We start from the raw sequence: 24,166 nt of genomic DNA on the forward strand, positions 1-24,166 counted from the left end.
TGTATGTTAGACTTAGTGGTTTTATTTGAAAAAGAAACCGACTTTGCACCCATGTATACATAGAAATCAGCCATTCTACATCCTGATTCGCCCTTACAAAGTAGTTTGAGAGGTGTTCCATGGGTTACTTCCCCCGGCCACGACCATCTTCACTGATGTCCTGGTGCAGATCCAGCGCCCAGCCCTGTTCCCCTCCTCACCTGCCCTGTGTTCCTGTGTGTGCCTCAGTGTGACAGTCTGGGGAGGGCTTTCTTTCTTTCTTTTTTCTTTTCTTTTCTTTTTCTTTCTTTCTCTCTCTCTCTCTTCCTTCCTTCCTAACTTCCTTCCTTCTTTCTTTCTTTTGGAGGCTTCCTCTATTGCCCAGGCTGGAGTGCAGTGGCGCAATCTCAGCTCACTGCAACCTCTGTCTCCTAGCGATTCTCCTGCCTCAGCCTTGCGAGTAGCTGGGATTACAGGTGCCCGCCACCACACCTGGCTAATTTTTTGTATTTTTAGTAGAGACGGGGTTTCACTATATTGGCCAGGCTGTTCTTGAACTCCTGACCTCAGGTGATCTGCCTGCTTCGGCCTCCCAAAGTGCTGGGATTACAGGAGTGAGCCACCCCACCCTGCCTTTTTTTTTTTTTTTTTTTTTTTTTTTTAAGATAAAGTCTCACTCTGTCACCCAGGCTGGGGTACAGTGGTCAGATCACATCTCACTGCAGCATTGACCTCCTTGGGCTCAAGCAGTCCTCCCGCCATGGTGTGTGCTAATTTTTGAATTTTTTTGTGGAGAGAGGGTTTCGTTATGTTGCCCAGGCTGGTTTTGACCTGGGCTCCAGCGATCCTCTTGCCTTGACCTCGCGAAGTATTGGGATTACGAGTGGGAGCCACCATGCCAGGCTAATTTTTATTTTTTTGTAGAGATGGGATCTTGCTATATTGTCCAAACTGGTTTCGAACTCCTGGGCTCCAGCAATCCTCTCGCCTCAGCCTCCCCAAGTTGCTGGGATTCCAGGCGTGAGCCACGGTGTCTGGCTGACCGTCTGGGATCTGATGGTCCCATAAACAGCCTGAGCACATTAAAGTGAGAAACATGCCTCTGCCTCTTTTCACTGACCCCTCAGCTCCTCTTACCAGGTTACAGACTCAGGAAGCCACTGCCGCGGCTAGGGGTGGATTGGCATCTAGGTGCGGGGACGAGGGAGATGATGTATCCGGTCTATGGGAGGACTTGACAAGGTTAGCTTGGCAAGATTAACTTGGCAGTTAGCTTCTCACAAAGCTAAATGAGTGAGAAGAGGATGGGGAAGCAGACAACAGTGTGAGAGAGGAGTCTCTAACTGTGTCTCTAACTGGTGGCAAGTTGAGAAGTCACTTCCCCTGTCTGGATCTCAGTTTCTGTATCTGTAAAATGGGTGAACAAACCATGAAGGAAAATTGGATAAATATGACTACACCGAAGTGAAGAAGTTGGACCAGACTTGTTTTCATATCGGAAGTACCCCAATTGTTTTACCAAAAATTATGAGTTTGCTGGGAGCAGTGGGTCACACCTGTAATCCAAAACACTTTGAGAGGCTGAAGTGGGAGAATCACTTGAGGCCAAGAGTTCAAGACCAGCCTGGGTGACAGAGCAAGCTCTCATCTCAAAAATAAATAAATAATTGTTAACTTTTTTTTTTTTTTTTTTTTTTTTTTGAGACGGAGTCTCGCTCTGTCACCCAGGCTGGAGTGCAGTGGCCAGATCTCAGCTCACTGCAAGCTCCGCCTCCCGGGTTCCCGCCATTCTCCTGCCTCAGCCTCCCGAGTAGCTGGGACCACAGGCGCCGCCACCTCGCCTGGCTAATTTTTTGTGTTTTTAGTAGAGACGGGGTTTCGCCGTGTTAGCCAGGATGGTCTCGATCTCCTGACCTTGTGATCCGCCCGTCTCGGCCTCCCAAAGTGCTGGGATTACAGGCTTGAGCCACCGCGCCCGGCCACTTTTTTTTTTTTTTTTTTGAGACAGAGTCTTGCTTTGTTGCCCAGGCTGGAGTGCAGTGGCTTGATCTCGGCTCGCTGCAACTGCCACCTCCCAGGTTCAAGTGATTCTCCTGTCTCAGACTCCCAAGTAGCTGGGACTACCAGCGTACGCCACCATGCCTGGCTAGTTTTTGTTTTTTTGTTTTTTTTTTGAGTCGGAGTCTCACTCTGTCGCCCAGGTTGGAGTGCAATGGTGCGATCTATGGCTCAATACAACCTCCGCCTCCCGGGTTCAAGCAATTCTCCTGCCTCAGCCTCCCAGGTAGCTGGGATTACAGGTGCCCGCCACCATGCCCGGCTATTTTTGTGTTTTTAGTAGAGACAGGGTTTCACCATATTGGCCAGCCTGGTCTCAAACTCTTGACCTCGTGATTCACCTGCCTTGGCCTCCCAAAGTGCTGGGATTACAGGCTTGAGTCATCGCGCCCGGCCTAGTTTTTGCATTTTTAGTAGAGACAGGGTTTCACCATATTGGCCAGGCTGGTCTCAAACTCCTGACCTCAAGTGATCTGCCTGCCGCCTCAGCCTCCCAAAGTGCTGGGATTACAAACGTGAGCCACTGAGGTTGGCCAATAATTTTAACTTAATTTTTAAAAATTATGAATTCAACATATTAGGAATGAAAAATCCACTTTTCTTTGCAAGAAGTATGCTTTTATAGGCTTTCTGCTTCTATATTTATTATTATTATTATTATTATTATTATTATTATTATTATTTTGAGATAGAATCTCATTCTGTCACCCTGGGTGGAGTGCAGGGGTGGGATCTCGGCTCACTGCAACCTCCGCCTCCTGGGTTCAAACAATTTTCCTGCCTCAGCCTCCCTAGTAGCTGGGACCACAGGCATGCACCACCACGCCCAGCTATTTTGTTGTGTATTTTTAGTAGAGATTGGGTTTCACCATGTTGGCCAGGCTAGTCTCAAACTCCTGACCTCAAGTGATCCACCCACCTTGGCTTCCCAAAGTGCCAGGATTACAGGCGTAAGCCACTGTGCCCAGCTTATATTTATGTTTAATGATACTATAAATATCTGCCATATTGCTCATACATTTCTAAATTATACAAATACCAAGTCCTGTGTAGGACAAAATGTCCTGTGTAGATTACCTCTGGTCTCAACTGAAAATCATTGATCTTTGTGCTCTGAGGCTGTGAGAGTGGAGGAGGAGGTAGAGGAGGAGGAGAAGAAGAGGAGGAAGGACAGCAGGGTAGAGATCAAGTGAGTATTTAGTCATCTGTCCAGCCATCCATTCACCTGTTCATCTAGTTATTTTTTATTTATTTATTTTTTTGAGACGGCGTCTTGCTCTGTCACCCAGGTTGGAGTGCAGTGGCGTGATCTCGGCTCACTGCAAGCTCTGCCTCCTGGGTTCACACCATTCTCCTGCCTCAGCCTCCTGAGTAGCTGGGACTACAGGCGCCTGCCACCACGCCCGGCTAATTTTTTGTATTTTTTTTAGTAGAGACAGAGTTTCGCTGTGTTAGCCAGGATGGTCTTGATCTCCTGACCTCGTGATCTGCCTGCCTTGGCCTCCCAAAGTGCTGGGATTACAAGCGTGAGCCACCGTGCCCAGCCCCATCTAGTTATTTACCTATTAATTCATCTATACTCTAATTGTCAATCTACCCACCCATCTATCTGTTCATCTACCTGTCTGCCCATTTACAATCTTTCCATTCACCTTACTATCCACCCATCTTTTCTTTCATCACCCATCTCATCTTCCATCCATCCATCCGTCCATCCATCTATCCATCCATGAATGCATCCATCCATCCATCCATCCATCCATCCATCCATCCATCCATCGACCCACCCATCTCTTCCTTTTTTTTTTTTTTTTTTTTTTTCTGTTTTTTGAGACGGAGTCTCACTCAGTCACCCAGGCTGGAGTGCAGTGGCCGGATCTCAGCTCACTGCAAGCTCCGCCTCCCAGGTTTACGCCATTCTCCTGCCTCAGCCTCCCAAGTTGCTGGGACTACAGGCGCCCGCCATCTCGCCCAGCTAGTTTTTTTGTATTTTTTAGTAGAGACAGGGTTTCACCTGGTTAGCCAGGATGGTCTCGATCTCCTGACTTCGTGATCCACCCGTCTCGGCCTCCCAAAGTGCTGGGATTACAGGCTTGAGCCACCGCGCCCGGCCCCATCTCTTCTTCCATCAGTCCATCTCTTCTATCTATCCATCCACCCATCTCTCTCCATCCACCCATCTCTTTTTCCATCAATCCATCTCTTCTATCTATCCATCCATCATCTATCCATCTATCTCTTTGTCCATCCATTCATCCATCCACCTCTCTATCCATTTCTTCTTCCATCAATCAATTCATCTACCAGTCAATCTGGCTATCTGTCCATCCATCATTCCATGTATACACCTACCTAACTTTCTATTCATCCAACCATCTGCTCAAATACCCACTCATCTGCCTACCTAGTACACACATTAACTGCCTGCTGATATCAGGCCCTCTGTTCAGGCAGAGGTGGAGGAATGCTCAGATGCTTGCAACATGGCTCCTGCCTTTGCACAGTTCAGCACGCAGGGTGAGGCATGCCCTCCAGTCACTAGAGGGAGCCAGAAATAGTTCCTGGGACTGAGGAAGTTCAGTTAAGGGAGGTCTGACTTGCAGCCCTGGGGGTCAGGGAAGGCTCTCTAGAAGAAACTGTGCTTGAGGCGGACCTCAAAAGACAAAGTGGGGGCCAGACACCATGGCTCACGCCTGCAACCCCAACATTTTGGGAGGCCGATGTGGGTGGATCACTTGAGGCCAGGAGTTCAAGACTCGCCTGGCCAATATGGCGAAACCCCATCTCTACTAAAAATACAAAAATTAGCAGGGTGTGGTGGTGCACGCCTGTAGTCCCAGCTACTTGGGAGGCTGAGGCACAAGAATTGCTTGAACCTGGGAGGCGGAGGTTGTGGTGAGCCGAGATTGAGTCACTGCACTTCAGCCTGAGCAACAGAGTGAGACTCTGTCTAAAAAAAAAAAAAGACAAAGTGAGAGTTAATCACACAGAGAGGGCAGAAGGTCAAAGTGAGAGTTAGTCACACAGAGAGTGCAGAAGGTATTCTGGGAGGAAACAGCTGGAGAAACAAAGGCGGGGGCTGGGGAACCACAGTAATGAGTCATTCAACTGGCTGGGGTGCCAGCAGCCTAAATAGCTGCCATGTCCCTGGCTCCCTTGGAGCACAGGCAGCCATCCTGTGACCCCACTGCTAGGCTTGGCTCCAGTGGGCACTGAGGTATCTGTACTTCTTAGAGAGTAGCCCATGGACAACTGCCAGGCTGGGGATTCTGTTATAAGTTTGCAACAAGATAAACACAAAAATTCAGAGTTTCTAGAAGCACTTACATCAATTAAAAAAAAAAAAAATGGCCGGGCACAGTGGCTCAGGCCTGTAATCCCAGCACTTTGGGAGGCCGAGATGGGTGGATCACGAGGTCAGGAGATCGAGACCATCCTGGCTAATATGGTGAAACCCCGTCTCTACTAAAAAATACAAAAAACTAGCCGGGCGAGGTGGCGGGCGCCTGTAGTCCCAGCTATGGCGTAAACCCGGAAGGCGGAGCTTGCAGTGAGCTGAGATCCGGCCACTGCACTACAGCCTGGCCGACAGAGCAAGACTCTGTCTCAAAAAAAAAAAAAAAAAAAATTTGTAGGCTGGGCGTTGTGGCTCAGTAATCCCAGCACTTTGGGAGGCTGAGGCAAGTGGATCACCTGAGGTCAGGAGTTTGAGACCAGCCTGGCCAACATGGTGAAACTCCATCTCTATTAAAATACAAAAATTAGCCGGGCATGGTGGCATACCAACTCAGGAGGCTGAGGCAGGAGAATCGCTTGAACCCAGGAGGCGGAAGTTGCAGTGAGCCAAGATTATGCCACTGCACTCCAGCCTGGGTGACAAAGGGAGACCTTGTCTCAAAAAAAAAAAAAAAAATTTGTAGAGACGAGATCTTGCTATGTGGCCCAGCCTGGTCTTGGACTCCTGAGCTCAAGTGATCCTCTTTGGTTTTTTGTTTTTTGTTTTTTTTTTTTGAAACGGAGTCTCACTCTGCTGCCCAGGCTGGAGTGCAGTGGCACCATCTCGGCTCACTGCAAGCTCTGCCTCTCAGGTTCACACCATTCTCCTGCCTCAGCCTTCCGAGTAGCTGGAACTACCGGCGCCCGCCACCACGCCCGGCTAATTTTTTTGTATTTTTAGTAGAGACGGGGTTTCACCGTGTTAGTCAGGAAGGTCTCAATCTCCTGACCTCGTGATCCACCCACCTCGGCCTCCCAAAGTGCTGGGATTACAGGTGTGAGCCACCTACCCGGCCACCTACATCAACTTAATAGAGTAATTTTCTATCTGTTGAATATAACAATAACAAACAGGGCTTATAATTTACATATTTCCTTTACTTCGATTTTTCTAGTAATTCATTTTCTGTTGTATTTTGCATACCCATAAGTCCATGTAGATTGAAAATAAAAAAGCAAAAAGGGGCTCAGTGCAGTAGCTCACGCCTGTAATCCCAGCACTTTGGGAGGCCGAGGTGAGAGGATCACTTGAGGTCAGGAGTTCAAGACCAACCTGGCCAACATGGCGAAACCCTGTCCGTACTAAATATACAAATTAGCAGGCATGGTGGCACATGCTTGTAATCCCAGCTACTCAGGAGACTGAAGCAAGATAATTGCTTGAGCTTGGAAGGTGGAGGTTGCAGTGAACCGAGATCACACTGCCGCATTCCAGCCTGAGTGACAGAGCAAGTCTCCGTCTGGAAAAAAAAAAAAAAAAGCAAAAAGGGGCCCTTCAGTTGGTTTGAGAAGCACTGATACGCAAGACACTTACACTCATATGTCCTTGGCCAATGTGGCTTCATGGTCATTATCTCATTCTAAGCCGGGCAGAGCAAGGACCACGATCCCCATTGCCCCATTGTATAGGATACCTGGCCCAAGATTCTTACTGATGGTAGATGGCAGGGCTGAGATTTGAACCCACAGCTGTTTCCCATCAGACAGCAGCTCCCTGTGAGCTCATGTTCCAGGCTAGGCTGAGCTGGGGCATGGGCAGGGAGGACACAGGACAGGAAGAGAGAAGTAGCTGGAGAAAGAACACCAGGCAGGGCGGAAGGTTTGATCCAGGGCCTGCCCTTTATATAAGGGCACTGATGTTAGTCAGTGTGGGCTTACCAAGATGGCTCTAGAAGGACCAGGCAAGTCCCCTGGGCTTTCTGTTGGGGAACACGCAGTGGCACCACTGCCAGGCTCAGCCTGTCTCAATCCTTCTCTATGTTCTTCCCACCTCTTCTCCTTCAGCTTCCCCCATTAACTAAGCCCTGAGCTCCTCATGGCCAGGGTCTTATCTTGCCCCATCCATCTGTACAGCCAAAGCTGGCCCAAAGCTCAGCCAACAAAACCACCAGTCTCTGCCTGGCCCTTGGCAGGAACCATAGCACCCTCAGACACCATTTTCTCCTCCTGTACCTGGGGGAGACTAGATGAACAGGGATTTTGGTCACTCCATGCCATTGATGAGGGAACAGGCTCAGAGAAAGTAAGTCACTTGCTTGCGGTACCAGAACAAGTCATCTATTTATATATTTATATTTATTTATCTAACACTTTATATTTATTTTATTTTTATTTTTTGGGGACGGAATCTCACTCTGTCACCCAGGCTGGAATGCAGTGGCACAATCTCAGCTCACTGCAACATCCGTCTCCAGGGTTCAAGCGATTTTCCTGCTTCAACCTCCTGAGTGGCTGGGACTACAGGCATGTGCCAACACGCCTGGCTAATTTTTGTATTTTTTTTCATGTTTTGTTTTGTTTTTTTTTGAGACGGAGTCTCGCTCTGTCACCCAGGCTGGAGTTCAGTGGCCGGATCTCAGCTCACTGCAAGCTCCGCCTCCCGGGTTTACGCCATTCTCCTGCCTCAGCCTCCCGAGTAGCTGGGACTACAGGCGTCCGCCACCTTGCCCGGCTAGTTTTTTGTATTTTTTAGTAGAGATGGGGTTTAGGATGGTCTAGATCTCCTGATCTTGTGATCTGCCTGTCTCGGCCTCCGAAAGTGCTGGGATTACAGGCTTGAGCCACCGCGCCTGGCCTAATTTTGTATTTTTAGTGGAGACAAGGTTTCGCCCTATTGGCCAGGCTGGTCTCAAACTCTTGACCTCAGGTGATCTGCCCACCTTGGCTTCCCAAAGTGCTGGGATTACAGGTGTGAGCCACCACACCTGGCCTCCACTAAGGCTTTAATTCCCAACCCAGTACTTTTGTTTGTTTGTTTGTTTTTCTGAGATAGGGTCTCACGCTGTCACCTAGGTTGGAGTATAGAGGCGCAATCTCAGCTCACTGAAACCTCTGCTTCCAGGGTTCAAGCGATTCTCCTGCCTCAGCCTCCCTAGTAGCTGGGATTACAGGCATCCGCCACCACACCCAGCTAATTTTTGTATTTTTTAAGTAGAGACAGGGTTTCACCATGTTGTCCAGGCTGGTCTCGAACCCCTGATCTCAGGCGATTTGCCCACCTTGGCCTCCTAAAGTGCTGGGATTATAGGTGTGAGCCACCACGCTGGGGCTCATTTAAGGCTTTAATTCCTGACCCAGTACTTTTTGACTAGAGGTTAAATTAAGTAGAGAGCAGAAAAAAAAAAAAAATAGAGAGGAGAAGGAAGCCCTTCCCTTAGTGCCCTGAGCTGCAGCCTGTGGTGAGGCTGAGGATGAGTGGATGGAGAGGAGGAAGAACTCGGTGGCACAATGTTATTTGCCAGAAACTTCCCTTTCTGCACCGCTTTGGCTGCTTCCGGGGGACGCTTAAAACCCCACCCCAGGCCAGGAAGAAACAGGAATGCCGGGGGGGGCCAATAGGCCATTTCCCTAATCTGTCATTGATAGGTAACATGGGACTGTATTTTGGAAAAATCTATTAAACAAAAAATGTTGGTACTCTATGACCCATCAAATTCACTTCTAGGAATTTGTGCTATAAAATATTTCCAGGCCGGGCGCGGTGGCTCAAGCCTGTAATCCCAGCACTTTGGGAGGCCGAGACGGGCGGATCACGACGTCAGGAGTTCGAGACCATCCTGGCTAACACGGTGAAACCCTGTCTCTACTAAAAAATACAAAAAACTAGCCGGGCGAGGTGGTGGGCGCCTGTAGTCCCAGCTACTCGGGAGGCTGAGGCAGGAGAATGGCGTAAAAACCCGGGAGGCGGAGCTTGCAATGAGCTGAGATCCGGCCACTGCACTCCAGCCTGGGCGACACAGCAAGACTCCGTCTCAAAAAAAATAAATAAATAAAAATAAATAAATAAAATAAAATATTTCCAGGAGGCCGGGTGCGGTGGCTCAAGTCTGTAATCCCAGCACTTTGGGAGGCCGAGACGGGCGGATCACGAGGTCAGGAGATCGAGACCATCCTGGCTGACACAGTGAAACCCCGTCTCTACTAAAAAAAAAAAAAATACAAAAAACTAGCCGGGCGAGGTGGTGGGCGCCTGTAGTCCCAGCTACTCGGGAGGCTGAGGCAGGAGAATGGCGTAAACCTGGAAGGCGGAGCTTGCAGTGAGCTGAGATCCGGCCACTGCACTCCAGCCCGGGCGACAGAGCCAGACTCCGTCTCAAAAAAAAAAAAAAAAAAAAAAATTTCCAGGAGTGTGCAAAGATGAACAAAGATATTCCTCACAGCCCTGTTTATAATAGTGAAAAGCAGCATGGTCGGATACATTTTGATAAATCCCTACAGGGAATACTATGCAGGTGTTAACAGAACCTCATCTGTGAGCCGGATGTGGTGGCTTGAACCAGTAATCCCAGCTGCTCGGGAGGCTGAGGCAGGAGGATCGTCTGAACTCAGGAGTTCAAAACCAACCTGGGCAACACAGTGAGACCTTATCTCGAAAAAAATGGAGATAATAATCTCATAGTTTTTATGAGAATGAAGTGAATTAATACCTGCAAAGTACTTAGATAGTAAATGCTAGCTCTCATTATTATTATAGGTGTAGAAATAGGAAAAGATAGCTAAGATGCAATGCTAATTTAAAAAGAAAGTTATGGGCCAGGCAGGGTGGCTCACACCTGTAATCCCAGCACTTTGGGAGGCAGAGGTAGGGGGATCACTTGAACTCAAGAGTTCAAGACCAACCTGGGCAACATGGCGAAACCCTGTCTCTAAAAAAAAATAGAAAAATTAGCCAGGTGTGGTGGCATGCACCTGTAGTCTCAGCTACTTGAGGTGCTGGGGTAGGAAAATCACTTAAGCCCAGGAGGTGGAGTCTACAGTGAGCCAAATTTGTATCACTTCACTTCAGCCTGGGTGACAGAGCAAGACACTGTCTCAAAAAAAAAAAAAAAAGTTATGGGCAATATATGAAGTGTGATGCCATTTATGTAAAAATTAATAGTAACAAATATTCATATATGAACAAAGAAGAAAAGTCTGGACCTATAGGTATCAAACTATGACAGAGTCTCACTCTGTTGCTAGGCTGGAGTGCAGTGGTATGAACTCGGCTCACTGCAACCTCCCGGGTTCAAGTGATTCTCCTGCCTCATCCTCCCGAGGAGCTGGGACTACAGGCACGTGCCACCACGCCCAGCTAATTTTTGTATTTTTAGTAGAGATTGGGTTTCATCATACTGGCCAGGACGGTCTCAATCTCTTGACCTCCTGATACGCCTGCCTCAGCCTCCCAAAGTGCTGGGATGACAGGTGTGAGCCACCGTACTCGGCCCACTCTGCCGTTCTTTGTAGGTGGGGAGGGAGTGGAAGAACAGAGACATTCACTTTTTAAATTTCTATAAATTTTAATGTTATATAATACTCGTTTATTACTTTTGAAATGGTGGGGAACCCTCAAAAAAAAGTGAAGAAAATCAGAAGAGGCAGTAGAATAGATGATGGCAGCCGGGCATGGTGGCTCACACCTGTCATCCCAGCACTTTGGGAGGCCGAGGCATGTGGATCACTTAAGGTCAGGAGTTCGAGGCCAGCCTGGCCAACATGATGAAACCCTGTCTCTACTACAAATACAAAAGTTAGCTGGGCATGGTGGCACACACCTGTAATCCCAGCTACTCAGGAGGCTGAGGCAGGAGAATTGCTTGAAACCAGAAGTCAGAGGTTGCAGTGAGCCAAGATTGCACCATTGTACTCTAGCCTGAGCAACAGAGACTCCATCTCAAAAAAAAAAAAAAAAAAAAAAAGATGATGACATGGGACCCTTCCCCCTCTTCTTGAGGACCCTAAAGTCCAGAGATTAATGTTCTCCAAACAACAGGAAAAGGCTCCCTTTTTGATTGACCAAATCAGAGTCTGTCCCTGAGCAGACACTGGGAAGACAGAGGCACAGCTTCCCACCCCAACTTCTCTGCCACTCACAATCTCATTCTGAGGGGCCTAAAGATCTGTAAGGGGCCAGGCACAGTGACTCCCATCTGTAATCCCAGCACTTTGGGAGGCTGAGGCAGGAGGATCACTTGAGCCCAGGAGTTTGAGACCAGCCTGGGCAACATGGCAAAATCCTATCTCTACCAAAAATTAGCCAAGTGTTGTGGCGAGTGCCTGTAGTACCAGCTACCAGGGAGCCTAAGAAAGCAGGATTGCTTGAGCTGGGGAGGGTGAGGCTGCAGTGAGCCTTGAAAACAAACAAACAAAAAAGACCCTATAAGGGATTTTCTTCTTTCCCCAGGAGGTTAGCTCACTGGGGACCCATGGATCACCTCAGGCAAGACACCTGGGCCTCAGTTGCCCTCCCTGTAACATGGGAGGAAGCCACCTTGCCTATTGGGTATGTAGTGAAGAGCCAGGGGAGGACCATGTGCTACCAGCATCATAGCTGTGCAGGGTACAAAAGTGAACCTGGAGGTGGTGTTTCACCAAGATAAGCCACTGTGCCAATGGTCTGTTAGTCTGTAAAACTTCCGATAGCCACCATATACCAGCAAATGGTGTTTACTCACACTTATGACACCATTTCTCCAATTCTCTGACACCAGCTGGGTGTCCTGCAATTCAATTCTGACACTTTTTTTTTTTTTTTTTTTTGAGATGGAGCCTCGCTCTGTCGCCCAGGCTGGAGTGCAGTGGCGCAATCTCAGCTCACTGCAACCTCCACCTCCCAGGTTCAAGGGATTCTCCTGCCTCAGCCTCCCGAGTAGCTGGGATTACAGGCATATGCCATGACGCCTGGCTAATTTTTGTATTTTTAGTAGAGACAGGGTTTCACCATGTTGGCCAGGCTGGTCTCGAAATCCTGACCTCATGATCCACCCACCTCGACCTCCCAAAGTGCTGGGATTACAGATGTGAGCCATTGTGCCCGGCCAATTCTGACACTATTTACCTGGAGTTAGCATCCAATTTCACAAGTTACGGGCTTATTCCCACAAGCCTGCCTCTACTTCAGATGACAGTCACAAGTCCTAGGTTGCCACTTGAACTTCTGATTGACCAGCTATAAATCAGGGGTTCCCATGACTTTCTCCTCAGTGTCAATAATTTTGTAGAATGGCTCACAGCACTCAGTAAATCATTTTACTTATATTTATCAGTTATTTATTTATTTATTTTTTATCAATTACACAACTCAGGAACAGCCAGATGGAAGAGATGCATGGGCTAGAGTATGGGGGTGGTGCACGGAGCTTCCATGCCCTCTCTGGGAGCATCACCCTCCTAGCACTTTGATGTGTTCACAAACTCAGAAGCTCCATGAAGCCCAACATTTAGGGTTTTTTGTGGAGGTTTCCATTTATTTATTTATTTATTTATTTAGTGTGATGGACAGGCTGGAGTGCAGTGGTGCGCTCTTGGCTCACTGTAACCTCCGCCTCCCGGGTTCAAGAGATTCTCGTGCCTCAGCCTCCAGCATAGCTGGGACTACAGTTGTGTACCACCACCCCTGGATAATTTATTTTTGTATTTTTAGTAGAGACAGGGTTTCACCACCTTGGCCCGGCTGGTCTTGAACTCCTGATCTCAGATGATGCACCCACCTCAGCTTCTCAAAGTGCTGGGATTACAGGCGTGAGCCACCGTGCCTGGCCCTTTATTTATTTACTTATTTTATAAGACAGGGTCTTGCCATGTTGCCCAGGCTGGTCTTGAACTTCTGGGTTGAAGCGCTCCTCCGACCTCGGCCTCCCAAAGTGCTGGGATTACAGGTGTGAGCCACCTTGCCTGGTCGCTGGAAGTTTTATTACGTAGACATGATTGATTAAATCACTGACCACTGGTGATTAAACACATTCTCCAACCCTCTCTTCTCCCCAAAGTTTGTGGGGGCAGGGAGCTGAAAGCTCCAATCCTCTAATCATGCCTTGGTCTTTCTAGTGAACAGCCCTCATCCTGAAACTCTCTAGGGGCCTCCAGTCACCAGTCCTCTTAATAACTTACAAAAGGCACTCTCAGCATTCTGGAGATTCCAAGGGTTGTAGGAGTTCTGTGCCAGGAGCCACAGTCAAAGACCACAAATATATTTCCCCTTGCACCACAACCAGGGATTCCAGTGGGCTGCCTGGCCCTGTGTATTTGCTATTGAGTCTCATCCATCAATCTGCTCAACCAGCCTGTTGCTCAGGGCTGAGAGTGCCTATTGTACACAGCACATTAAGGTTCAGAGACATGTTTATTTGATTCTCTCATCTAGTGAAATACGTTAGAAAGATTAGGACAGTCATCCAGGTTACACAGTTCATGAGTAGCGTAGCCCAAATATGAACCCGGTTGTGTCTGATGGCAGAGCCCAAGCATGTCCTTCTGCTGGGCTGCTTGGTGGAACTGAAGGATGACCTGTCCCTTAGGCCTCCTTGCAAACATCATGTGTCAGGTCAATTCACCCAAGACTGAGCTAATCAGCAGGTACTAGGACAGAGAGGACAGCTGGCACATAGTAGACACTTTATTTTACTTTTTGGAGGCAAGGTGTTGCTCTGTTGCTCAGGCTTTAGTGCAGTGGCACCACCATGGCTCACTGCAACTTTGAACTCCTGCTTCAAGTGATCCTCCCACCTCAGCCTCCCAAGTAGCTGGAACTATAGGGGTGCATTACCACCCCTGGCTAATTTTTAAACATTTTTGTAGAGATGGGGTTTCACCATGTTGCCCAGGCTGGTCTCAAAGTCCTGGTCTCAAGCAATCCTTGTGCCTCAGCCTCCTCAGTGGCTGGGACTATAAGCATGTGCCGCCACCATGCTTGGTTAATTTTTTGTAGAGACAGAGTCTCACCAGGCTTCCCAGACTGGTCTCAAACTCCTGGCCTCAAGCGATCCTCCTGCCTTGGCCTCCCAAAGCTCTGAGATTACAGGCGTGAGCTACTGCACCTGGCTGAGGACTGGTTTTTTTTTTGAGACTGAGTCTCACTCTTTCTCCCATGTTGGAGTGAAGTGACTTGATCTCGGCTCACTGTAACCTCCGCCCCCCGGATTCAAGTGATTCTCCTGCCTTAGAACCTCCCGAGTAGCTGGGATTACAGGCGCCTGCCACCGTGCCTGGCTAATTTTTGTATTTTTAGTAGAGACAGGGTTTTGCCATGTTGGCCAGGCTGGTCTCGAACTCCTGACCTCAGATGATCCATCCGCCTCGGCCTCCCAAAGTATTAAGATTACAGGCATAAGCCACTGTGCCTGGCCGGTATTCTCATCTTTAAAATGGCTATGATTATGTGACGTTATTACGCAGTTGTTGCAAAGATGAAATGAAATATGTGAGAGCCAGTGGTACCTTGGTAAATGTGGGGTTTTTTTTTTTCTTCCGTCCCCCCTTTCCTCCCCCCATCCCGCTCTTTCTTCTTTCCTTCCTTTCTGGCCGACACCTCTGATTACAATGTCAGAGAACCAGGAGCTGTAGGACACAGAAGATAGGGCGACAACCTCCTCTAGGGGACTCAGCGATGGAAAAAGCTTCTCAGACTGTTGCAACAGGTGACAGTCATCTTCTGCTCTGCCCAGAATCTCCTGGCCTCTCCCCTGCTGGATAACTGGCCCCATGCCATCCCCATCAGGGTATCAGGCCCCTGGACTGAGATAGAAAGTGGATCCCAGGAAGCATCTCTCTCACCCAGAGTCACACTGCTGATGGGGCTGAGTATGGGACAAGAACTTTTGTGACTGCCAGAATCAGCTAGGAGGGGGAGGCCTGGGATTCCAGGTAGAACATTTTTTTTTTTTTTTAGAGAAGGGTTCTCTGGCCGGGTGCGGTGGCTCAAGCCTGTAATCCCAGCACTTTGGGAGGCCGAGACGGGCAGATCATGAGGTCAGGAGATCGAGACCATCCTGGCTAACACGGTGAAACCCCATCTCTACTAAAAAAAAAAAAAAAATACAAAAAACTAGCCGGGTGTGGTGGCAGGCGCCTGTAGTCCCAGCTACTCAGGAGGCTGAGGCAGGAGAATGGCGTGAACCCGGGAGGCGGAGCTTGCAGTGAGCTGAGATCCGGCCACTGCACTCCAGCCTGAGCGACAGAGCGAGACTCCGTCTCAAAAAAAAAAGAGAAGGGTTCTCACTCTGTTGCCCAGGCTGGAGTGCAGTGGTGCCATCATAGCTCACTGCAGCCTCAAACTCCTGGGCTCAGGTGATGATCCTGTGTCAGTCTCCTGAGTATGACTATATGCCTATGCCACTATGTCTGGCTAAGTTTTTAATTTGTTGCAGAGACACAGATCTTTCTATGCTGCCCAGGCTGGTCTTGAACTCCTGGACTCAAGCAATCCTCCCACTTCGGCCTCCCAGTGTTGAGATTACAGGTGCGAGCCACTGCCTCTGGCCCTAGGGCAGTACTTTCCTGTCTCTTATTTATCAGTGCCAAGACCTACCCTGGGAATATTCTGTTCACTCTTCCCTTGTTGGGGGCCCCCTTCTCCAAGGTCAGCTTAGCTAACTTCAAAGAGGAGAGACAGAGCCACCTTGCCCCTAAGTTTCAGGAGTGGGAAAGATGGGTGGGGAGGGGGATGAGGTGGGTGAGGTGGGCTCAGGACACATGGACACCCATGAGCTGACCTGGGAGGTTGGGGGTCAGCCAATGTAATCCCCTCTTGTGTGTTTCTCCCTGAACGCAGAGAATACACCACCCATGTTGCTTCCAGACCTCCCAGCTCTGCCCAACAATCCAGGCAAGCCCGTTTAACCCCAGGTTACAGATGTGCAGAGTGAAGCCCAGAGGAGGACAGTGCTTGCCAAGGTCGCTGCCAGTAGTGGGAACAGAAACCAGGGCTTTGGAGCCAAGATGCTTGGGTTTGAATATCAGCCTTGCCGCTCCCAGGCTGTGTGACCTTCAACCAGAGCCTTGACCTCTCTGAGCCCGTTTCCTCGTCTGTAAAATGGAGATCCTTTCCTTCTCTGGTTATCAGGAAGAAGGAAACAGTGCCAGAAAAGCTTATGCAGTGCCTGGCTAGCAGTAAATGCATAGCAAACGCCAGTTCCTCTTCTCCTATCTGAACAGCAATCCTAAGCCTGCATGTCCCCTCTCTCCTCCCTCCTCTGCCCCACATCTGTAGCCAAAACTTTTTCTTTGGCCCTAATCAGGGAGTGAGGACTGCACTAATGGTGGCCTCTCCCAGTCCCTGACAAACCCAACACATGCCTAAGCTTGTCTTTACCCACCACAGGGCTGGCAACAGGGCCAAAGACAGCCCGGGGGAGGGGACCCAGGGAAGGCGATTGCCTGAAGGCGCTAGAGACTCTGGGCAGGTGTGGCTGCAGGACCCTCGGAGACATGACCTCTCCCACTTCCATGCTTCCAGTCCACTCTTCCATTCCACTCTGCAGCCTGCAGAAGCTCATATGCCTGCCCTCCACTTCAGCTGACAAACATCACCTCCACCAGTGCCACCCCTATATCAGCCAGATGATTTCAATCGCAGGATTCCAAAACCCCAGGCGGATGGTTCCTGGACCCTGGCTCTGAGCTGCCCTCCCATGTGGTCCCCAGACTGAGTTCCAACCCCAGCCTGAGCCCCGACCCCGATTCTAAACCGCAACCTGGCCTGGCTCAGCCAGTAGACTGTGTCCTTAGAGGGGAATTAGGGAGAAGTGAGATGGGTTATCTTCTCAAGATGGGGAAACTCCTGGTTACTACAGTTGGTATTACAGACTCTTCCTCCTCTCCCCGGAGCTACCCTAGGCTGAGGAGCTGAGCTTCCCTGGGGCAGACCTGAGATTCCTAGACCTGTATTCTGGGCCTTCTCCTGCATCTGAGGGCCTGGGCAGGACATGGGGCAGGGGAGTTGCTGAGTATAAGATAAGTTCTTGGGCAAAGTGGGGACCAGTTTAGCTCTCATAGATCCTTGGTCTCCCTGACTTCCTGATTCAGCTGACCCTGTAACACCATCCCCCTTGTGAAGGACCAGAGGGACTTGGTTGGAGTGGGCCACCCTGTCCTCCAAAGCAACCTAGTGTCCCATTTGATTCTGTCCCCATCTCCACACGAGTGGCCCAGGAACAGTAAACCTTCCCATGTCACGGAGGGAGAGCCAGGCCCAGAGATGGAAAGTCGTGCGCCCAAGGTCACACAACCAGATGCAGACAAGAACCCAAAGCTCCCAAACCCAGCCCAGAGGTGGGACAGGGTGGCTGGGAGGAAGCTCTGGCTTTCCCCCTCCTGGGGGCAGAGCAGTGGGAGTGCCGGCCACCACTTCTGTGGCCCCTACCTGTTGGCTAGAAGCCTAGGGGCCAGAATCCACATACCCCACCCTGCCATCTGGCTTCTTTCTGTCCCAGCCAGGGGAAGCTTGGGTACTCCTGATCCCAGGGCCCACCTGGGCAGGGTTTCTCCACTGGCATGTCACCTGCCCAGGGCAGGGGGAGCCAGAGGGAGGAAGGCCTTCCTTCCTGATTCCCTTGGCCCCCTCTCAGCTCCTGGGAGAACTTCCCAGACCACGATGGAAGCCCAGCCCAGCCCAGCCCAGCCCAGCCAGTGGGAGGCACGGTGGAAGCCCAGCCCAGCCAGTGGGAGACACGGGGATTCCAGGACCCGTGTGCACTTCACCCTCTAGCAGGATGAACTCTTGGATTCCTGATCCGGAGTCCTCCCTGGGGTACGAGTTTGCCTCCTTCCTCCTGGCAGCTGAGGCTGAGCGAGGAGGCCACATAAGCTTGTGAACCCCTTCAGCCCAGCTGAGCCAGGGACACGCGCCTCTATGGGCAGAGGGGAAACTGAGGCCCAGCACAGAAGCGGATCTAATTCCCCTTGGGTAAGGCCCCTGCACCCACCTGATGACGCGGGGGCTCCACGCCCTCACCTGGAATCCGCTCGACCTGCAGAGGGGCGCGGCGCGGCCAGTGCCGGGGGTCCTGGCGGGCGGCTGGGGGAGGGCGGCGAGGGCGCTGCGGGGATGCTCGGGGCCGCCCGGCGGCGCTCGGCGCCTTCCCCGTGCGGGCGGCAGAGGGCTCCGTGCGCTGCGCCGCGGGCCGGGCTTTTAGCAGCGGGTGTGGACGTGGGCACCCCCGCCCCGCTCCGAGGTGTCCTTTGCCCCTTGATCCGGTGCCTCCTTCTCTCCTTAGCACGTGGGCGGCAGCCGCTCAGCCGCTCAGAGGCCTGTGGGGCAGCCATGGCCCGGGCCCTGGGCTAGGGCGCCTGCCAATCCCCGTCTGCTGCCAGCTCGTGCCCGCTCACCTTTAACCCCCTCTACTCTACCCGGGGGCTCGGTGCCCGGCCCCCAACCGCGGGCTGGGCTCGGGGAGGGAGGAGCCGCAGGTGTGGGGCCACCCTAGGTGGGCAGAGGAAGACGCTGGGACCGCCTCGGGCTCCTCCTTGAGCCCCAGCCCGGCTTTGAACCTCCTCCTAGTCCCCCGCGTAGCACTCTCTCTCACTCTCATCTCTCACTCTTACTCTCTTCTCTCCCTGCTCTCTCTCTCTCTCTCTCTCTCTCTCTCTCTCTCTCTCTCTCCCCCCTCCCTTTCCTCTCCCTCTCTCCTCTCTCTTCCAGGCTCATCTCTCTCTCCCTCTTCCCTCACTTTCTTTCTCTCTCCCCCCATTTCCTTCTCTCTCTCCTCTGTCTCTCACTCTGTCTCTCTCCCTCTCTCTCCTCTGTCTCTCTCACTTTCCCTTTCTCTATCCCCCTTCTTTTTCACTCTCCCCCCTCTTTCTCTCTCATTCTCCCCCCTCCTCCTCCTCTCTCTGTCTCTCTCCCCCCTCTTTCTCTCTCATTCTCCCCCCTCCTCCTCCTCTCTCTGTCTCTCTCTCCCGTCTTTCTCCCTCTGTCTTCTCTTTCCCTCTCTCCCCCTCTCTCCTCTCTCCCTCTCTCCCCTCTCTCCCACCCTCCTCTCTCTCTCTCCCTTACTTTCTACCCCCTCCTCTCCCTCTCTCCCTTCTCTTCTCTTTCTCTCTCTCCCTCTCCCCTCTCTTTCTCTGTCATTCTCCTCCCTCTCTTTCCCTCTCTCTCTTCTCTGTCTCTCAGTCTCTCTCCCTCTCTCTCTTTCTGACTTTCTCTACCCCCTCCTCTCTCTCCCCCCTTTCTCTTTTTCCCTTTTTCTCTCTCTCCTCTCTCTCACTCTCTCCCTCTTCTCTCTCTCATTTTCTTTCTCTCTCTCCCTCTCTCCTCTTTCTCTCTCATTCTCCCGCCTTGTCTTTCCCTCTCTCACTGTCTGTCTCTCTCCCCCTTCTCTCTCCCTTTCTCTTCTCTCTTTCCTTCTCTCCGTCTCTCCCCCTCCTTTCCCTCCCTCTCTCTCCCTCTCCCTCTCCTCTCTTTCCCTCTCTGTCTTTCCCTCTGTCTCTCTCTCTATCTCCTGTCTCTCTCTCTCATCTGTCTCACTGAGTCCCATTCATTCCCTCTTTGACCAGCTTCATCCCACACTCCCTCTGAGTCCCCCCTCAAGCCCCCGCCCTCCCTGCCCTTGACATCACATCCCCTCCCTAAAACCCATTCCCCTCCCTGAGCCCCCATTCCTCACCCCTCCCTGAGGCCCTTCCTGCCTCCGAGAGCCCACTGACTTCCCCTCTCTTGCTCTTAGTGTGTCCTCTCAACCCTTTTTTTTTTTTTTCAAGCAATGGGTTCTCACTATGTTGCCCAGGTTGGTCTCTATCTCCTGATCTTAAGCGATCCTCCCACCTCGACCTCCCAAAGTGCTGGGATTACAGGTGCAAGCCACCGCGCCTGGCCTGGACTCTTACATTTACTCCACAAACATCCTTAAACACCCTCAGCGTAGCAGCCCAGCGAGAGAGCGGGAGAGGCCAGCGGTGGTATCAGATTCGAAGTCCAGGATGGTGGCCTCCAAGTCCTCAGAGGTCCTGTGGAGTAGGCGCCATCTGGGAAGGGGGCATTCAGGACCTCAGCTTGCCTGCCAGCTTCAAGGGGCCGTGTGGGGTGGAAGGAAGGATCCCTGTGGCCACCGCTTGGCCAGAAGCGGGCAGTGTGGGATGGAAAGAAGAAAGGGCTTGCACAGCCTTGCTACCCAGCAATGAGGCAGCTTCCTCCCGGCCCCACGGGCTGCCTTCCTTCTACAGCTAGTGGGGGGTAGCAGAGGCAGAAGGGATCCTGCTAATAATGTCCCCCAGAGTCCCGTGGTGATGGCAGCAGGTGGAGGGGGAAGGCCGGGGACATGCCGGAGGATGAGGCTGAGCCCAGAAGAGACCCTGTGTCGATCAGATTCTGCCCACAGACCATTTATTTGTTTGTTTTGGGACAAGGTCCTGCTCTGTTACCCAGGCTGGAGTGCAATGGTGCGATCTTGGTTCACTGCAACCTCCACCTCCTGGGTTCAAGAGATTCTCCTGCCTTAGCCTCCCACATAGTTGAGACTACAGGTGCGTGCCACCACGCCCAGCCATTTTTTTTGTACTTTTAGTAAAGACGGGGTTTTGCCATGTTGGCCAGGCTGGTCTCAAACTCCTGGCCTCAAGTGATCTGCCTGCCTCAGTCTCCCAAAGTGTTGGGATTACAGGCGTGAGCCACTGTGCCGGCCCCACACCCCATTCGGAATTCATTCTGCTTGGGGGTGGGCAGTGGTGGTGGTGGGTGATGCATCTTGAGAAGGAAGCAGACGAAGACACCTCCTGCTGCTTCCACCCGCCTCACACGTCCTGGTGGGCCCATTTGGCCATCTCTGCCCACTGTTTCCTGTCTTGCATGAGTCTCATGTCACGTGGTCTCCTACTAGTGGACTTCAGTCTGCTACGTTGGACAGACACCTGTTCACGGCCAGCGCCAGGACCCAGAGTCAGCGTGTGTGTGTGTGTGTATGTGTGTGTAAGGGGAGTGGGGCTTGAGCCACCACCACACTGACTGGCTCTGCAACTGAACATAATACTGATGCTCCATCTCCCAGGGCCTCAGTTTACCCATACATAGGGTTGATGGATTTAGCAAATACAAATCCAGGATGCCCCATTAAATTTGAATTTCAGATACACAATGGCTTTTTTTAGTATAAGTATGTCTCATGCCATATTTGTGGCACACTTATACTAAGAGATTATTCATGATGCTTATCTAAAACTCAAATTTAACTGGGCATCCTGGGTTGACCCTACCCATATGTAAAACAGGAGAGACAGGGAGGTATGAGTAAGATGTTCTCCAACTGGGCATGGTGGTTCATGCCTTTAACCCCAGTGCTTTGTGATGCTGAGGTGGGAGGATCGCTTCAGGCCAGGAGTTCGAGACCAGCCTAGGCAACAATATAGTGAGACCCTGTCTCTAAAAAATAAAAATAAAAAATACGTTTTCTCTCATGAACACTCTTTGCTCCAGCTACACCCTGGACCTTTCAGGTCTACCTGAAAGTGGTCCAGGGGTATTTATATCCCTTGCAGAGGAAGAGGAGAGCAGGGAGAAGATGGGAAGTAGGGTACAGGACTCAGCTGTGGTCACAGGGCATCAAAGAGAAGAGGCAGAAGGAAGAAGTTCCTAGAGGCAGTGCAATCCTAGAGGGCTTTCTGAAGGAAGAAGATTTTTATGGTTACTTTGATGCTGGAAAGGAAGGGAGGTGGATTAGGGGGCCTCTGGTGGAGTGCTCCCTCCCCTTAATGGAGGTGGAGAGGCATGGAGGGTCTCTTCTTTCTTTTTTTTTTTTTTTTTTTTTGAGACGGAGTCTCGCTCTGTCGCCCAGGCTGGAGTGCAGTGGCCGCATCTCAGCTCACTGCAAGCTCCGCCTCCCGGGTCTACGCCATTCTCCTGCCTCAGCCTCCCGAGTAGCTGGGACTACAGGCGCCCGCCACCTCACCCGGCTAGTTTTTTGTATTTTTTAGTAGAGACGGGGTTTCACCGTGTTATCCAGGCTGGTCTTGATCTCCTGACCTTGTGATCCGCCCGTCTCGGCCTCCCAAAGTGCTGGGATTACAGGCTTGAGCCACCGCGCCCGGCCTCTTCTTTCTTTTTTGAGAGACAGAGTTTTACTTCTTAGCCCCGGCTAGAGCGCAGTGGGTCCATCATGGCTCACTGCAACCTTGAACTCCTGGGCTAACGTGATCATTCTGCTTTAGCCTCTTGAGTAGCTGGGATCACTAGCAGGCTCCAACATACCCAGCTAATTTTTGTTTGTTTTTGTAGAGACAGGGTCTCACCATGTTGCCCAGGCTGGCCTTGAACTCCTGGGTTCAAGCAACCCTTCTGCCTTGGCCTCCCAAAGTGCTGGGATTACAGGTGTGAGCCACTGTGCCTGGCTGTGAAGATCAATATAAAGTATCTTCCCCTTCATATGAAGAGTCTCTATACCTAGGGCAGAGTCCCTCTTCAACCCAACAAGTTACTATCACTTTTTTTTTTTTTTTTTTTTTGAGACAGAGTTTCGCTCTTGTTGCCCAGACTGGAGTGCAGTGATCTTGGCTCACTGCAACCTCTGCCTCCCGGGTTTAAGTGATTCTCCTGCCTCAGCCTCCCAAGTAGCTGGGATTACAGGCGCCCACCATCACGCCTGGCTAGTTTTTGTATTCTTAGTAGAGACGGGGTTTCTCCATGTTGACCATGCTGGTCTTGAACTCGTGACCTCAGGTGATCCGTGTGCCTCGGCCTCCCAAAGTGTTGGGATTACAGGCATGAGCCACCGCGCCTGACCTCAGTATCACTTCTTCTTCTTCTTTTATTTTCTGAGACAGAGTCTTGCTCTGTTGCCCAGGCTGGAGTGCAGTGGCGCCATCTCAGCTCACTGCAAGCTCTGCCTCCCGGGTTCAAGCGATTCTCCTGCCTCAGCCTCCTAAGTAGCTGGGACTACAGGCACCACCACCACGGCCGGCTAATTTTTTATATTTTCAGTAGAGACGGGGTTTCAGCGTGTTAGCCAGGATGGTCTCGATCTCCTGACCTCGTGATCTGCCCGCCTCGGCCTCCCAAAGTGCTGGGATTACAGGCATGAGCCACCGCGCCCGGCCCCCCAGCATCACTTCCAACTAATGTTTACCAAACACTTACTACTTGCCAGGGTCCTGCCGACACCTACTAAGCCGTTTATGTGGGTTAATCATTTAATCCCTTCCGCAACCAGATGAAGTGAGTGTGTTCCCCCCATTTTACAGATGAAGAGACAGAGGCACAGAGAGGTTGAGTCATTTGTCTGAGGTTCCTACCGATGGTAAGTGATGGAGCTGGAATTTGAGCCCCGGTGTCCTGGCTCTCTGTACCTGCCGTGTGAAGATCCTGAGCTAGAAGCTGGAACTGAAGAAATGACATAAATGCTGTCCTTGCCCTCAGAGGACCTCTGGTCTAACAGTGGGGACGGGTTAGTCCCTAAGAACTCCAGTACCGGGCAGGCTGGCATCAGAGCTGTGAGGGAGTGTGCCACGAAAGAAGGACTGATTTGGTCTGTACATGAGAGGAAGTAGAGGCTAGGATGAGAAGGATGAGTCAGTTCTTCAACAACCTTTAGCTTTAGGATCAGACATTGGGAGAAATAGCATTCCTTTCTTCTTCTTCTTTTTTTTTTTTTTTTTTGAGATGGAGTATTGCTCTGTCACCCAGGCTGGAGTGTGGTGGCGCAATCTCGGCTCACTGCAATCTCCAACTCCCAGCTTCAAGGGATTCTCCTGCCTCCGCCTCCCGAGTAGCTGGGATTACAGGCGTGTACCACCACCCAGCTAATTTCAGTATTTTTAGTAGAGACAGAGTTTCACCATGTTGGCTGGTCTCAAACTCCTGGTTCTCTCCCGCCCAACTGGGAGGAAGAGCATTCTAGGTGAAGCTACGTCTTGAGCTAAGGCAGAAGAGGTGTGGAAATGCAGCATATGA

General features: G+C 51.0%; 1 protein-coding gene and 1 long non-coding RNA gene across 6 annotated transcripts in view; one reads left to right on the forward strand and one right to left on the reverse strand.

The window, feature by feature from the left end:
* On the reverse strand, positions 1-18,555 carry LOC144339734 (uncharacterized). Of its 5 annotated transcripts, none has more exons than XM_077996593.1 (3): positions 15,750-18,555; positions 874-1,560; positions 1-471 (listed from the first exon to the last, which is right to left on the reverse strand). In XM_077996593.1, exon 1 carries the CDS (start codon positions 18,553-18,555, stop codon positions 18,241-18,243), a length of 315 nt encoding a protein of 104 aa, XP_077852719.1. In that variant the 3' UTR covers positions 1-471; positions 874-1,560; positions 15,750-18,240. The 5 variants fall into 5 exon arrangements, with proteins under 5 accessions (XP_077852719.1, XP_077852721.1, XP_077852720.1 ...); XM_077996595.1 differs by having other exon boundaries at positions 1-365; positions 665-967; positions 15,725-18,555; XM_077996594.1 differs by lacking the exon at positions 874-1,560 and having other exon boundaries at positions 270-558; positions 15,725-18,555.
* Positions 17,989-24,166, forward strand: part of LOC106997358 (uncharacterized) — a 21,002-nt gene continuing 14,824 nt past the window's right edge. Inside the window, exon 1 of the long non-coding RNA XR_001443513.3 lies at positions 17,989-18,196. This is a non-coding gene — a long non-coding RNA (uncharacterized LOC106997358). The remainder of the gene's footprint in view (positions 18,197-24,166) is intronic.

This window comes from Macaca mulatta, chromosome 3, assembly GCF_049350105.2.
Source record: "Macaca mulatta isolate MMU2019108-1 chromosome 3, T2T-MMU8v2.0, whole genome shotgun sequence".
Taxonomy (NCBI): Eukaryota; Metazoa; Chordata; class Mammalia; order Primates; family Cercopithecidae; genus Macaca; species Macaca mulatta.